The sequence below is a fragment of the Aythya fuligula genome, chromosome 15, assembly GCF_009819795.1.
Source record: "Aythya fuligula isolate bAytFul2 chromosome 15, bAytFul2.pri, whole genome shotgun sequence".
Lineage (NCBI taxonomy): Eukaryota > Metazoa > Chordata > Aves > Anseriformes > Anatidae > Aythya > Aythya fuligula.
Genome location: NC_045573.1, coordinates 17,497,519 through 17,510,722, shown reverse-complemented (window position 1 = coordinate 17,510,722; position 13,204 = coordinate 17,497,519). Strand labels below are relative to the sequence as shown.

The window sequence follows — 13,204 nt, the reverse complement described above, 5'->3', positions numbered from 1 at the left end:
CAAAAAACAAAAAAGGGCACAACATGCTTTTTTTTTTTTTTTTTTTTTTAAATGAGACAAGAAACTCCTCATAAGCCTCCAGTATTATCTTACTCTTAAAATTCACTTTGAATCCTTTGTTTAAAGCTCCATCCCTTCTAACTACCAAAGTGAGAAATATTTGAATCACATTCTACTTTATTTGGTGGAAACTTCAATCTTTTTAAGGAATTTTTTAAAGCGCAGTAACAAAATAAGATCATGAAAGTCACTTTCATATATTCAGTACCATTTGACCTAGCATGTGTTACTGAACTCCAATCTTTCTGGAAAAAACTGCACAAACTGGCTATAATACTACAGAATAAATGAACTGACAAACACAACAATATTTGTAACAGTCACCTAGTTTACTGCACTTTTTTAAACAAACAAACTAAACTAAGTATACCTACCTCAGAAGTGTAGCCTTATTCTTTGTGTGGCTTTACTTCTCCACAAAAACACAACCTACAAGCAACAAATGACCAGCTAGCTTCCCCAACCTACAGTAGTGTTGAAATCTCAGAGTGGAAATAAACTTTCTAAAGTAGTCAAAGTGCCACCTTACATATACTTTCCTCTCTGAAGCTTAGAAAGTATCCCTGGTTCAGACTTTGCTGAAGCAAGCCCTAACAGATTGATGCAGATGCTTTCAGATAAAAGAGACAGACTTTCAGAGACAGACTCTTTGGCAACTCTTCTTGGCAAAGCATCAAAACAATCCTGCAATTTGACTAGCAAGTGGCAGTAAAATCTTCACAGCTTAGCAGCTTGGTCTTCTCTCAATAACCCAAAGTACACTACACTATCCTTCCACTCAGTGCTGAACAACTGAAGAAAGAAGTGTGTAACATAATTAAATAACCATTCCAATAGATCTGCAGAGCCACTGATTAGTGATCTAAACACCTACTAAAAGTATGTATGAAAGTTACATACATGCCTTTACAGCAGGCATTTTCCTCTCTAGCATTTACTTCTATCTTTCTAGAATTGCTTTTTTTTTTTTTTTTTAATACTATTAAGCTAGTATTTAACAAAGGGTCATCCTTCATTCTAAGCTTTTCAATGCATGATGTGGCAAATGTCTTCCCATAGAAATGCTACTCATCTGGAAGCACTATAAGCACTATTGAAGACATTCACGCATCTCTAAGACATATTACAGAAGTAGTAAGTTAAGCCTTCACCTAGTAAAAGACTTGATTGATTGGCCTGCAGGGCTTTACTTTTCTTTAAGTCACAGCATCAGTGGTAACATTCATCCACAGTTCACAATGAAATAAGCTACTTACAGTCTGGTCCTTCCAAATTCAGATATGGAATGTCCATTACTCTCATAAGAAATAGCCTGAAGCAAAACAGAGAAGCACCATTAGCAAATTTATGCCTAAAGACCTTTTAATAAGCTGTCCTTTCTATCATTTATTTCAATGTTGCTTTTTCAAGGTAGCTAGAAGTGGGCTTTAACATCCTAAACTTAACCTAACATCTTAAGCTATAATAAGACAAAGAGACCCTACAAATAAGTCTAATCCACTATTTAACAATCCAGATTCAAGAAATTATTTGACATCTTGCCAGTAATTTTACTTATTCAAAAAAGAAGTCTAAAAAGCTGCAAGCCCATTGACTGTTACTGCTGAAAGCTATTAAAATAATGAGGAAATGAACAAATGAGAGAAGTAGCTCTGTGCAGTAAATTCCAGGTTCATGGCAGACAGGGTGAAAGCTCTCATTACAAACACACATATTCTTTCCTGTGTTCTGAGCATTGCATCATGCTTTAGACAGAATTGATCTCAAAACCCTAAAACTGCAAAACCCAACATGACTCTATAGTGGAGATCAACCAGGTTACTCTTTTTGCCCTTTAATGTGTAATTAAATGGTTTCAAACAACGCTTATGAAATGCTTTCCATATAAGCTCATATTCAGTTCATACAATATTTTCCTCCAAAACAAGAATTAAAAGTAGTCTTAAATCCTGTTATAGGCATAGATGCTACAGTACTGTTACAAAATATTTGCAATGCTTTACATTCACTGGGAAGCTAAAATAAATTTTTCTATCATGGCTTCGAAAAGCTTTAAAAATGTTTACCAGATTAATTACAGTATTAAAGTAAATAAAAATCTCATGTAAATAGATAATAATAACAACGTATTAAGCACGTAGACTGATCTGTAATTCCCTTGAGTCCTTGTATCTTACTATATTCACTATTAGTGTTTATGATTTTGAACATAATGTTCTTACAGTTACTCGTATCACTGAAGTCTCCAGGAATGCAGTTTGTAACTTGTCTTTACTATAAATACTTAGGCAAAAAATACTGGGGGGAAACAGATTTTGTGATTGGTGTAGATGTGAGCGAGAGGGTCTTCAGAGAGCTGGCAGCAGTTATGGTGCACACTGTCCTATCTAATTTCTCTTCCTAAGCCTCAGGGCAAATATGACATAATGTGTATTGTGCCCCTGAGCACTGAGGAACCCCAAAGCACTTTTTAACATCAATAGACATTAGAAACATTCAGATCAATTAACTTTAGAAATTTTAGCAATGCTAACATTCCACTGAGTGATTGAGACAGTTTACAAAGGAGTCAGAGTTTCTTCGTAGGTTTAGCCTTAGCCCCACTTGTACAACTTTGGCTTCATTATAGCCACTTGTCTAAAGGGGACAGGAATGACATCTTGAGAACCAGGCAAGCTTCAGAACAGATTCCATAAGGAACCAAAAAAAGCCATTACTCTGATATCTCCTTAACAACTCCTAGAGATCCAGAGTAATATTGACAGGACACACAGTGCTATTGCTCCCAAACAAAAAGCCACCCACCCAGACAAAAAATGGACAGGAGGCTTTGCTCATATCATGGTTGTCTCCGAGCTGTAAAGATACACCTTACAAGAATAAATTAAAGGAAGAGGGAATACAAAGAGGCAGTGTGGGACAACTTGACAACTGGGTGAATTTTACTAAAATTCAACAAAAACTTCTAGCAAAAATTCTTGGTAAGCTACCCTCACCCAGGTTTTATGATGTTTAGGAAAGCAATACAAGGCCCAACAGCAAAAACAGATTTATGCCAAAAATGCGTATGCCAGAGACTAAGATCAGTTTTTCATTCCCTGCATCAGTCCTACATTTATCTATTTAGTCAAAGAACTTCTCTAAACGGCATTTACACACGTACAAACACATACACACACACTCCCTGAAGAAGTGGTGTAAACACTGATTTTAAGTGCATTTCAAGTATGTTACAGCAGCAACGACATCTTGTAGCACTAATTTATATCATATGGATCATGTGCACAGAGCTGCAGCATAATCTGTAATCATTTATCCATGATTATGGCTGCAAGATTCCTCATCTGCAAAAAATTTAAAGTAATAAGGTTGTTCTGTATGACAACACAAAATCTATATTAAGTTAGCTAGGTTCTTGAAGTTGTAGCTATGGCATTGGTTTTCATTACATTAAGCTGTAATTATTTAAATATAGTAATCAAGTTAAGAAAAAAGTTAATTCCTAATCTGTTTAGAGGTTACAACCAGATCACATGGTCAGAGATCTATTTCTCAATGTACAACATCATCTTAGGAACTCTGATGTGTTTTAAGTCAGCTACTTGAAAGCTGATTGCTTCTGCAGCAATTCAAGTAAAAGAAGGAGAGAAAGGCTACAAGCAGGACATTTCACAGCAAGGCATAAGTAGTCTCAAGTAGTCAACATCTTTCCTCTGCACTGAGCTAGGATAAAAGTTTTCACAGCTGTTTCATGAACTCTGTAGAGAAACCAATGCAGCTAAATAAAGGCTTTTTTTTTTTTTTAAACCCAGATGGGTTTACCAGTCCTGCTAGCACTGCCACACGTGGCTGAAAGCACATCAACTGTTTACTTGTACACTGTGTTTGAAAAGCTACTGGTCAGGTGGCAGAAGAGCACACTGACATTCTTTTGCAATTCTTCTGAGAAGAAAATTAAATTCATATAAAAGCAGACAGAAATTAACTGATTTGCAGTACACGCTGGAGAATCTGACTCCCACAAATACAGCACAAAACCAAGCTATTTGCACATACTTCAGATTTTGGTTACTGATATCCCTGTGTATGAAAAATATATTTCTAAGACAATTTCTACCTCTATAGATTATCATGCTATCCAGCTCAGTAAAACACGGTGTTTTCATTTGTTTCCACCTCCAGCTACATCAAAAGGAAAAGAACACATACAAATAACCTAGAGAGATCTGAATTATAGCTCTCAATTCCCATCGCTTGTTGACGGGAAGCAGAGAATAATTGGTTTGTTTGTTTGGTTTCCCTTTCTCTTTGCTTCCCCATGACCTTTGTTTCCCCCCTCTCACCCTCCCCCTTTTTATTTTCACTTTAATTACATTATCCCTATCTCAACCCATGAGCCTTTTTCTTTCCATCAAACTTTCTTCTCCCCTCCTCTTCTTTAGAGGAGGGTGAACAAGAGAATGGTTGTGGTGGAAATTTAGCTGCTCAACAGGACAGAACCACCACACATGATGAAACACCTGAACTATACAAATAATAGCTTAGATATTAAAATACAAAGTCTTATCATTTCAACTCTTAAATTCATCAAGATTGGAAGTAGGTGACTTACAAAGACTGCGTATATAAAACGAAGCATAAAGATTACAGAAATGCATGTCTTTCTGGAATTCCTGGCTTATGAGTTGTTTACCATATAGCTTACTCCATTATATCTACAAAGAACACAACAACCCTAAAGGAAAGTTTGGTTTTAATTAGTTCTGCTCTTACAAGAAGCTGAAACTAAAGATTTTACCTACATTCATCATTAACCCACATGAAAATTAACTTATATGCTGCTGGACACCGCTCTTGAACAGCGAGCCAAGAATTTCTATTATTGTAGTGACATAATTAAAGAGGTCAAGCTAACAAACAAAAAAAAAAAAGGTATTACCTTCCCTTTGTTAAGGGATGTTTGTAATAAATAAATAAATAAATAAAATCAAAGCTCAATTTTTCAGTTTTCAATTTACTCCCACTGTTCACATTAGTGAAAAGTCTATCTGAACAGAAAACATTTCCAAAATCCTATCAGTCACACCAATCATTTAAAAATTTCATGTTTGAACTGTTTAAATATTAACTTGAAGAATTCAGATACGTTGAAATTAAGACTTTATACGCAACCCAAAGAATCATAAAGAAGTGGTCTGGTTTAAAGAACATTTTTCAAAGCTTTATCTTGATAGTTCAAATGGAGAACATTGCTTCTAAATAATACAACTACTCTGTTCACCTTCTTTAGGAAAAGCTTTTGTGACACATAAACTTTCATTAATTTAGCTTACTGTTTGCATGTTGCAGTTTGTATTTTGCTTGAAGAACATGACTACAGCACAAAGAAAAAGGTTTCCTTGTTCTGACTGTTGCCCACGGGATCAGGTAGAACTTCTGGAGGAAGGAGGAAGATAGTTTTTTTTCTCCCCAAGAAGAAGATAAGATGCTCAGCTAGGGAATGTTGCTAGACCACAAACTAGAAAAAAGTAGGAGTAGCAGAAAGCTACCTGGTAGCCCCAAGCACACCTGCAAGAAAGCCCCATAAGCAACATACTTACTGGGGACTTTAAGATAACTCTGTAAATTGCATAAGCCCTTGATGCTTCTTAAAGATGCTAAAGAGACCAAGTGCTGTAAATAGATATCTGGTCTGCAAGGACATACTGCACAGAGCAGATGACTTGGTCATTTAGATATCCAACAGATCTGGCTTCTGGTGTGTACTTTTATCTTAAAAAAAAAAAAAAAAAAAAAAAAAAGTCACCTTATTCTGGTTTGTTATTTTTATATTATAGCAATTAAAAAAAAAAGCTTTAAAAAATGCAAGCCTTGGCCTACTCATTGTAAGGAAAAGGCGATATAGTCTCACCTCCAAGCTCTGAGGTAAGGTGACAAATGTTAGTCAGAATACAGCAAAATCAAAGTAAGTTCATGTGAAAGTAAAGTATGGCAAGTCTTCCAAGTTTCCTTGATTCAAAAAAATATAAATAGCCTTTCAGAAACAAGAAGCTACAAGCTCTGAATAATGACAGAATAGATGAATATCCTTTTTGTAAACTGTAATTTTCAGCTTTTGCTTAAGAAAAAAAACTAAAGCCGTTCTTCTCCCTGTAATTTTTTGGGAACTTTCCCTTTTGTTAGTTAGGCAGTGTTAACTCTGAAGCCAAAACAGACCAATTTACAATCTATGGTAGGCTTCCTCTAAAAACTTTGAAATGCCGTTGTCGGAGGAATGCCACATTTAAAGCAGCCAATTTAAATTACTTGAAAAACTTAAACTAAACCTATTGTTGTGACAATTTTAGAAGCCTCAGATTTTACTTGCTACAGATATCCATTTCTAGGAAGAACTGAAAAAGCATATTGGTTAATGACTAAAAAAATAACTTCTGCAAATGGCATCTACTAGCTGGCACGCGTCTGCTTGTCTGTGTTGGTGTTACAGAAAGCAACTCTGTGACAAGTCTTATCTTAAAATGAAATTATGCTGACCAATTTTATCACAACCTTTACATTCAAATCAAGTGGTTATTGTATCAAAAACCATCCATAAAGACTCCTAAGATTTCTCAAGTCTTGTATACAATTCATGCAAGTACTAGCATGAACATCTAATTCAAAAATCCTGAACAAAGCATCATCCAATAAAATTACTAATTATATGTACTTACTATGCCTTTAAAAAATCCATTACCTGATAATACAATAGCTTTGTGTTATTTCGGATATTTTTTCCACATTGTTTAACCATACTTAGTGTTAACAAATCAGCAGTCCCAGAGAGTGTCCTACAACAAAGAATACTTGACCAGTTTCTCCTCCACTAATCCCAAAGATTACTCTAAAAATAATTTTCTAAATTATAATTGTATTCTCAACAATGGCATGGACAAAACCATTAAAGCAACCTAGGTACAATTCTCTTTTAAGTTTGCTTTTACAGGCTAGCGGAAAGTAAACCATTCTCTTCCAAAGAAAAGGTATTTCCTGTACAAATTCTGGCCTCTTTGCAGCATTACTAATGTGAAGAAGAAAGTCAATCAAAAAACTGAAGTGTAAAGAAACATGAAGTTAGCCATTATGCCAGAGTTACATATTCTAAGACTAGTGTTATATTTCCATGTTTTAGCATTCTTTTTTTAATACAGCAACTACTTACTTGTTAAAAAAGGGTTCTATGAGTTTTGATCTAGCAGACACGTGATTTTTTGGAGGACTGAGGAACGAACCTGATAAAAAAAAAAAGAAGAAAATCAGTGTGTAATGAGTAGCTATAGATAACACTCAGGAAAAGGTTTGAAAAAGATTAGGTAGATACCTAGGAAATTAGCCATGGAGATGAAGCACAGTCCAGTAATGTAAGCATCATATCCCGCTTCATGAAGCTGTTCAGAAGAGGTATCATAACTTGGAAATCCTTCTGCACTTTCTGAGAAGAAAAAGTACTTTGTGAACAAATGTCACATGAATTAAATGTAGCTGTGTATGTTTACCCCCCGTATTTATTATGTCAGACAGTATCATTTGTACTAAGTTTTATGATTTTCAGAAGCTCTGAACCAAGCACAGCTCTTTTTTTTTTTTTTTTTTTTTGAATAGGTTCCTGGGATAAAAACCTCTTCCTATTAAAAAGCTATTAATCTCCTCTTTCACAGGCCTACTTAGCTACAACAGAATATTAATACTAATACAATGACAGATTTCCCCTCGCACCTAATTTTCTTATGATTGTTTTGTATTTAAGAGAACAGTCACTCAGGCTGATTGAAAACTAACACTAACCCCTTTGCTAGCTAACCAGTTGAACTATGGCCAGATTTTTTAAACTATCTAAATGATTAAGATGCAACTAAGTGACTAAAGGTTATCTTATAGATGAACATCTGTGGTGTTTCTGTGGTCTTGAAAAGTATTTCTTGAATCATCCCTGAAGGCCGAAACCTCAATATGCACCTGTCTGAAGAGAAGCATCCAAGAGTGCCTAAGTCTCACTACCAGAGATGCGTGTGCATATCACTTCTTTAGTTAAAATTTTCCCTCTCCCAACATAAAAGTCATTTCACCTTAGTAGCTAGCTTATCAGCCTCTAGAAAGATGTTTCCTTTTCCTCTAGAAGTTATACTGAGGATAGGAATGGAAGAATGCTTTAACTGTTTAAAAAGCCTGAATTGTGACCTTTACATTAAGGTACAGACTGATGAGCAAACTCTGTAATTTCATCTAATTTATTATATTCTATCAGCATGAAAAGCTAAAACAAGAGTGAAACATACATACATGTACGACTTAAAACAGTAATACAGGAATACTATCATAACTTATATAATGTAAATAAGTAGATATACTTGTCTTATAACATGTCTTTTTAAAAAGAAACTGGAATCCAAATTTGATAAATGAGCAACAAAACACCAGGCATTTTTCAGATGAGCCCTTGTAACTGAGTTAACCTATAGGAACATATTTTGCTCAAGATAAGAAATTTTTTTTTTTTTTTTTGAAAAGGTAAAATAATAACTCTACATAACACGAGCAAAAAAAGAATACTTGACAGCTGCCAAATTATGTTACATCCTCAGGAGAAGCTACAGGGGACGCAACACTAGAAGGTCTGCATGCAATTACTGTACGCTCCATGTGCATGGTACATGTACTTCTTCGGTCTAGGCATAAGGGACTTGTGGTCTTTGTCCAAGATTGTAGAAGTAAAAATTGGTCATACATCTTATTCTCTCTCCTGTTACTACAGCTTAACTGCATCTGCTGTGCACATTCAGCAATATAAAAAGTATCATTCATCTTGATTTTGACTTTCCCTCCCAACAAACTCTACTGTTCTGTATTTCCCTCTTTCTAAACCAGCAGCTCAAGAGAAATTCCAGAACCTTGAGATAAACTTGTCCTTTGATAACATCTCCTTTCTTTCACCTCAAAGCAAAGAAAGCTCTAAAGGAACTTAGCTAATTTCTAGAACACACGAAAATAGTTGCTACTTGCAAATTTTCTTGGCTTTCTTTGTTCAAGTGCCTATCAGAGTACTCTGGCTTCAATCTGAAGGACTATAACAAACAAATTAAACAGCTTGAAAGAGTTTCAAGTTACTCACCAAAAATCAAGCTAAAGAACAAATGCCATCATTAGAAGATGACAGAACTGCTGCTGTTCACTGAAATACTCCCATTCTTCTATTATCTGAAATAAAGTGCAAGGATTCCTACCGACTTCCACTACTAGTTCTAAAAGTAACTTTATTTATTTTTTAAGGTCCTTTTCAACAAAATACTAAATATTAGTAGGGAAACCCACATTTCAGGTAAACAATGAAAATAATGAAGACATTCTCTTTCCTCTGCTAGAGGAAAATATCTCCAAAAGAAGACTGTTTTGATATATCCTTACCAACTTTAGGAGGACTGAATGGAACTTCTTTTAAACGTTTTTCCAGTTCTGCAAGGGACGTATTATTAATGATCTCCTGCAAGAAAGGACAGCATTAACTTCCAGTGCCAAGCACATTTTCTCCGAAAACTGAAATCAAGTAGGATAAAATGAGTATTTACTGCTGCCACCTTGTGTCCTCTAAGGATTTATACACAGCCTCATTTCAAATTAAAACACCAGAGAAGTCTGCCAAGACAAGTTTTAAAAAGTTAACTTGCCTAGCCTACAACATACTCTCTCTGAGTTACAAGCATTTATTAATGCTCTTCAGAATTCTTGAGTTCAAATTATGCCAAAATACTATTTCTGTTTGAATCTGTCACCATGCAGGGCATGCGTGGTAAGGGAAGGCAGCACAAAGAACAAGGTAAAATACCCTAAATATCGATCATAATGTTTGAATGCATTCAAGGTGAGTATCAAGGTGTGCTTGCCAACTGGAAATTCTTGAACATTTGTATGTGTAAATACTGCTCATTTTTAAGTAGTTCAAAGACAGGGAAAGAAGTTTTACAATCAGAAAGCTCATTTCATCAAATCCTACTTCTGCTCAGCCAAGATGCAATACTGAATGTAATTTATGCACATACAATGTAATTAAGAAATATCCAGATTATTAAGTTTATTTAAACCAAACTTAATTCACATTATTGAATAATCAAATATTCTTTGTCAACCAGTACAATGGAAAAACCATGCAGAATCAACAGCAACAGAAAACAAAAAGTATCACACAAAATATTTCTTAAGCAGAATTGGCTGAAATTTGAGGATCAAGTTTTGCTTTGGTTCTAAATCGAGACAGCTGTTTACAGTTACAATCAAGTCTCTGGTCTGAAAAGGTATGAAGAATTCCGTAGCAAACTCAACTCATGCATTGCATTGGCATCCCAAAGTGCCATTTGGCAACAGTTGCCTAAAACCTGAGCATCTACTGTAAAAACTAAAAATATCAACATAACTGTACTAAACATAAAATTTGTGCTGGATTATTACTTTTCAGAATACAAAAGCCTTACTATTACTACAGTAGTATTCAAGACAAACTTGAAAATATCTAAGTAGATCTTAATGAGATTTTCTGTTATGCAATATTCTTAAGTAAGAAAAGTATGCAGAAAGAGATGCTGCTCCATCAGCACTTTTTTTTTTTTTTTTTTTAAATATTTAATTCAATAGCTATACAGGAGAACACAAGAATATGCTTGTCTATGTCAATACATCTTCCCTGGAAAAATAAAACTCATACTGAAAAAAGTTTTAAGAGGAACCTGTAATTTTTTTTTCTCCTGCTGACTACCCACAGGACGTAGTAGAACCTAATGATGTTCCAGGGCCATTTTCTAGACAAATCTGAGTCAGATTCACAGTATTTTGAAGCTTTTCATTTACAAGCAGCTTTTGTGTCTTATCTGTTCCTGAGTAACACTTCCCCTACCCTGAGTAAGTATGCAGTTTTGTGCTAATTTACAATACAAATACATATCTAATCACATTTTTAATTAGCCAAAGCTGTACATTTTGGAATTCAGAGCTGCTGTTATGTTAAAACTGCAACAAATACATATCACTTGTATGAATGTAAAAGCCTGTATTCCAAAATTTTCAGAAGTTTCAATCAGGGGTCAAGGATTTTTTTTATTTATTTGCTTTTAAACACAAAAAGGAGCATTGCAGAAAAAAACTGTTAGACATTTATCTCAACGAAAATATTTCTTTCAATATACATAATGCAAATTTGTATCTTCAAATCATTCTATAATACTACATTAATTTACCTTAAAAGGTTGTGTACTTGCCATCAGTTTTGTATCCAATAGCCTAGAAACAAAGTAAGAGTTAAGTATATTGAAACACAATAATGTCATTTTCACCAAATCCTCAAAAATGTTTTGGCTAATTAGCTGGGAATCAGCAGTTTCACCCTACTGTAACATTACTCTCTGGTCCTGGAGCAGTCAAAACATTACTTGTCTTTGTCCATTAACTAAGTAGAAAGAGATGCAATCAGTATCAAATCTTGTTCCAAATGTAGTGCAGACTCAAAATGCCAATCATCGTGCCGAAAACGAGGGGGTAGCCAAAAACATCTTTTGCCAATGAATAGACTACCACTACTCTTGTGAAAGAGATGTTGTGAAACACTTAAAACTGTATTTAACTTGTTCAAAATTTTACTTCTAGTCACAGTGCTACAACAAACAGTATCAGCTTGATAAAACAATATCGAAGTTACAAGTTTGAACTAAGATCTTACCGGGGAAAGACACATGATGTTACTTCTTTGAACTCACTTAGGTCCTAAATTAACAGTAACAAGAAAGTAAAATTATTTCTGGTTTGTTCATGATTCAAGGAAGAAGCATTCTATCACCTCCAATACCCTACCCTATCATATATCCTAGGCTACCTCTAATTCCAGCTGCAACAACAGTTTTACTTAAATGTCTGAAAGGATGTTCCCGGTGTTTAATGTGTCCCTGGAAGATAAGCCATCACTCCAGGTGGACTGATGACTTCTATGAGTTTTGTTCTCCCAAGATTCAAAAGTGCAGGCATAACTGATGACTGCTTCTGTTCAACACCATGTGAACATGTCCCAGACTGCTTTCACCCACCAATCAAGTCTTTCCCATAACATCTACAAGCCCTTGAAGATCATAAGTAATAAAACTACCATGTAGCCATTCCCTCCAATGAAACATTTGGCTTCCTCTGACACCATCCTCAGTGCCAACGCATTACTTAGCCTGACTTAATTGTAAGACTATTGCACCCATGAATTGTCAGACTGCCCTGGGGCAGTCACGAATGCATGCTCCCTCCAATTATTCAAGCATTCCAGCTCTTTAACCTAATGGATATCATCATAAATTTCTGTTATGAGATTCCCTATCATTCTATTAATTTTACTATATTTTAAAGACATTTTCCAACTTTATAACTACAAGCAGAAAAAATAACATAATATACAAGTTCCAGTCCGGTCTCCTAACAAATTTATGTTACATTTATCTGCCCTTATGCAAGCAGATTTTGAAGGGCTAACAGACATGCAGAAGACACAATTCACTTCCAACATTTAACCCAAACGTTTTAAAAAAGTAAAGAATTCAGCTAAACTTTTTACATGAAGATTTAAGAAAATAAGGCAGTAGCCCTGAAGCCACAAGTGTTCTTTTTAAAATACTTGAAAAAACTCTATTGTTCTCAGATTAAACACATGTATTAATGCATTTATGTCATCATCTGAACACTGAGAAGATCACTTACATCAGGAAGAGGACAATAGAACTGGTGTATAGTATGCATAACATCAAGCAGCATGTTGTGCCCAATAACAAGCTTGCCCTGTGAAAAGTAAGTTAAATGTTAGTCACACTTCTAGCCATGGACAAAGCAAGGCCAGTATGTGAAAAGCACCTGTCACAGATGCTAGCTGAGAGCAGCTGGGAACAAACAGAAATCAAACCTCACAACTTGCTCTCCACCTGCCCCACAGACTCCTCCATTCTCTGTGGGCTGCTACTCCTCTCTTTCCTCTACTCCCAACCACTTATTCACAGCCTTCGGCAGCAGCTTGAAATGATGAGAAGTAGAAAATAACACTAAGAAAGCTTCTCACAACTTTAATGTATTAAAGATTAAAGTAGTATGTCAG

General features: G+C 35.1%; 1 protein-coding gene across 6 annotated transcripts in view; it reads right to left on the bottom strand.

Moving 5' to 3' along the window:
• The window catches only part of PARN (poly(A)-specific ribonuclease), a 67,031-nt gene that overhangs the window by 40,571 nt on the left and 13,256 nt on the right, over positions 1 to 13,204 (bottom strand). For all 6 annotated transcript variants that reach the window (XM_032197269.1, XM_032197270.1, XM_032197273.1 and 3 more), the window contains 7 exons: positions 12,817 to 12,894; positions 11,801 to 11,844; positions 11,322 to 11,364; positions 9,502 to 9,577; positions 7,421 to 7,531; positions 7,262 to 7,331; positions 1,317 to 1,372 (listed from right to left, as the gene is read on the bottom strand). In XM_032197269.1, coding sequence (XP_032053160.1) covers positions 1,317 to 1,372; positions 7,262 to 7,331; positions 7,421 to 7,531; positions 9,502 to 9,577; positions 11,322 to 11,364; positions 11,801 to 11,844; positions 12,817 to 12,894 — 478 coding nt within the window. The remainder of the gene's footprint in view (positions 1 to 1,316; positions 1,373 to 7,261; positions 7,332 to 7,420; positions 7,532 to 9,501; positions 9,578 to 11,321; positions 11,365 to 11,800; positions 11,845 to 12,816; positions 12,895 to 13,204) is intronic.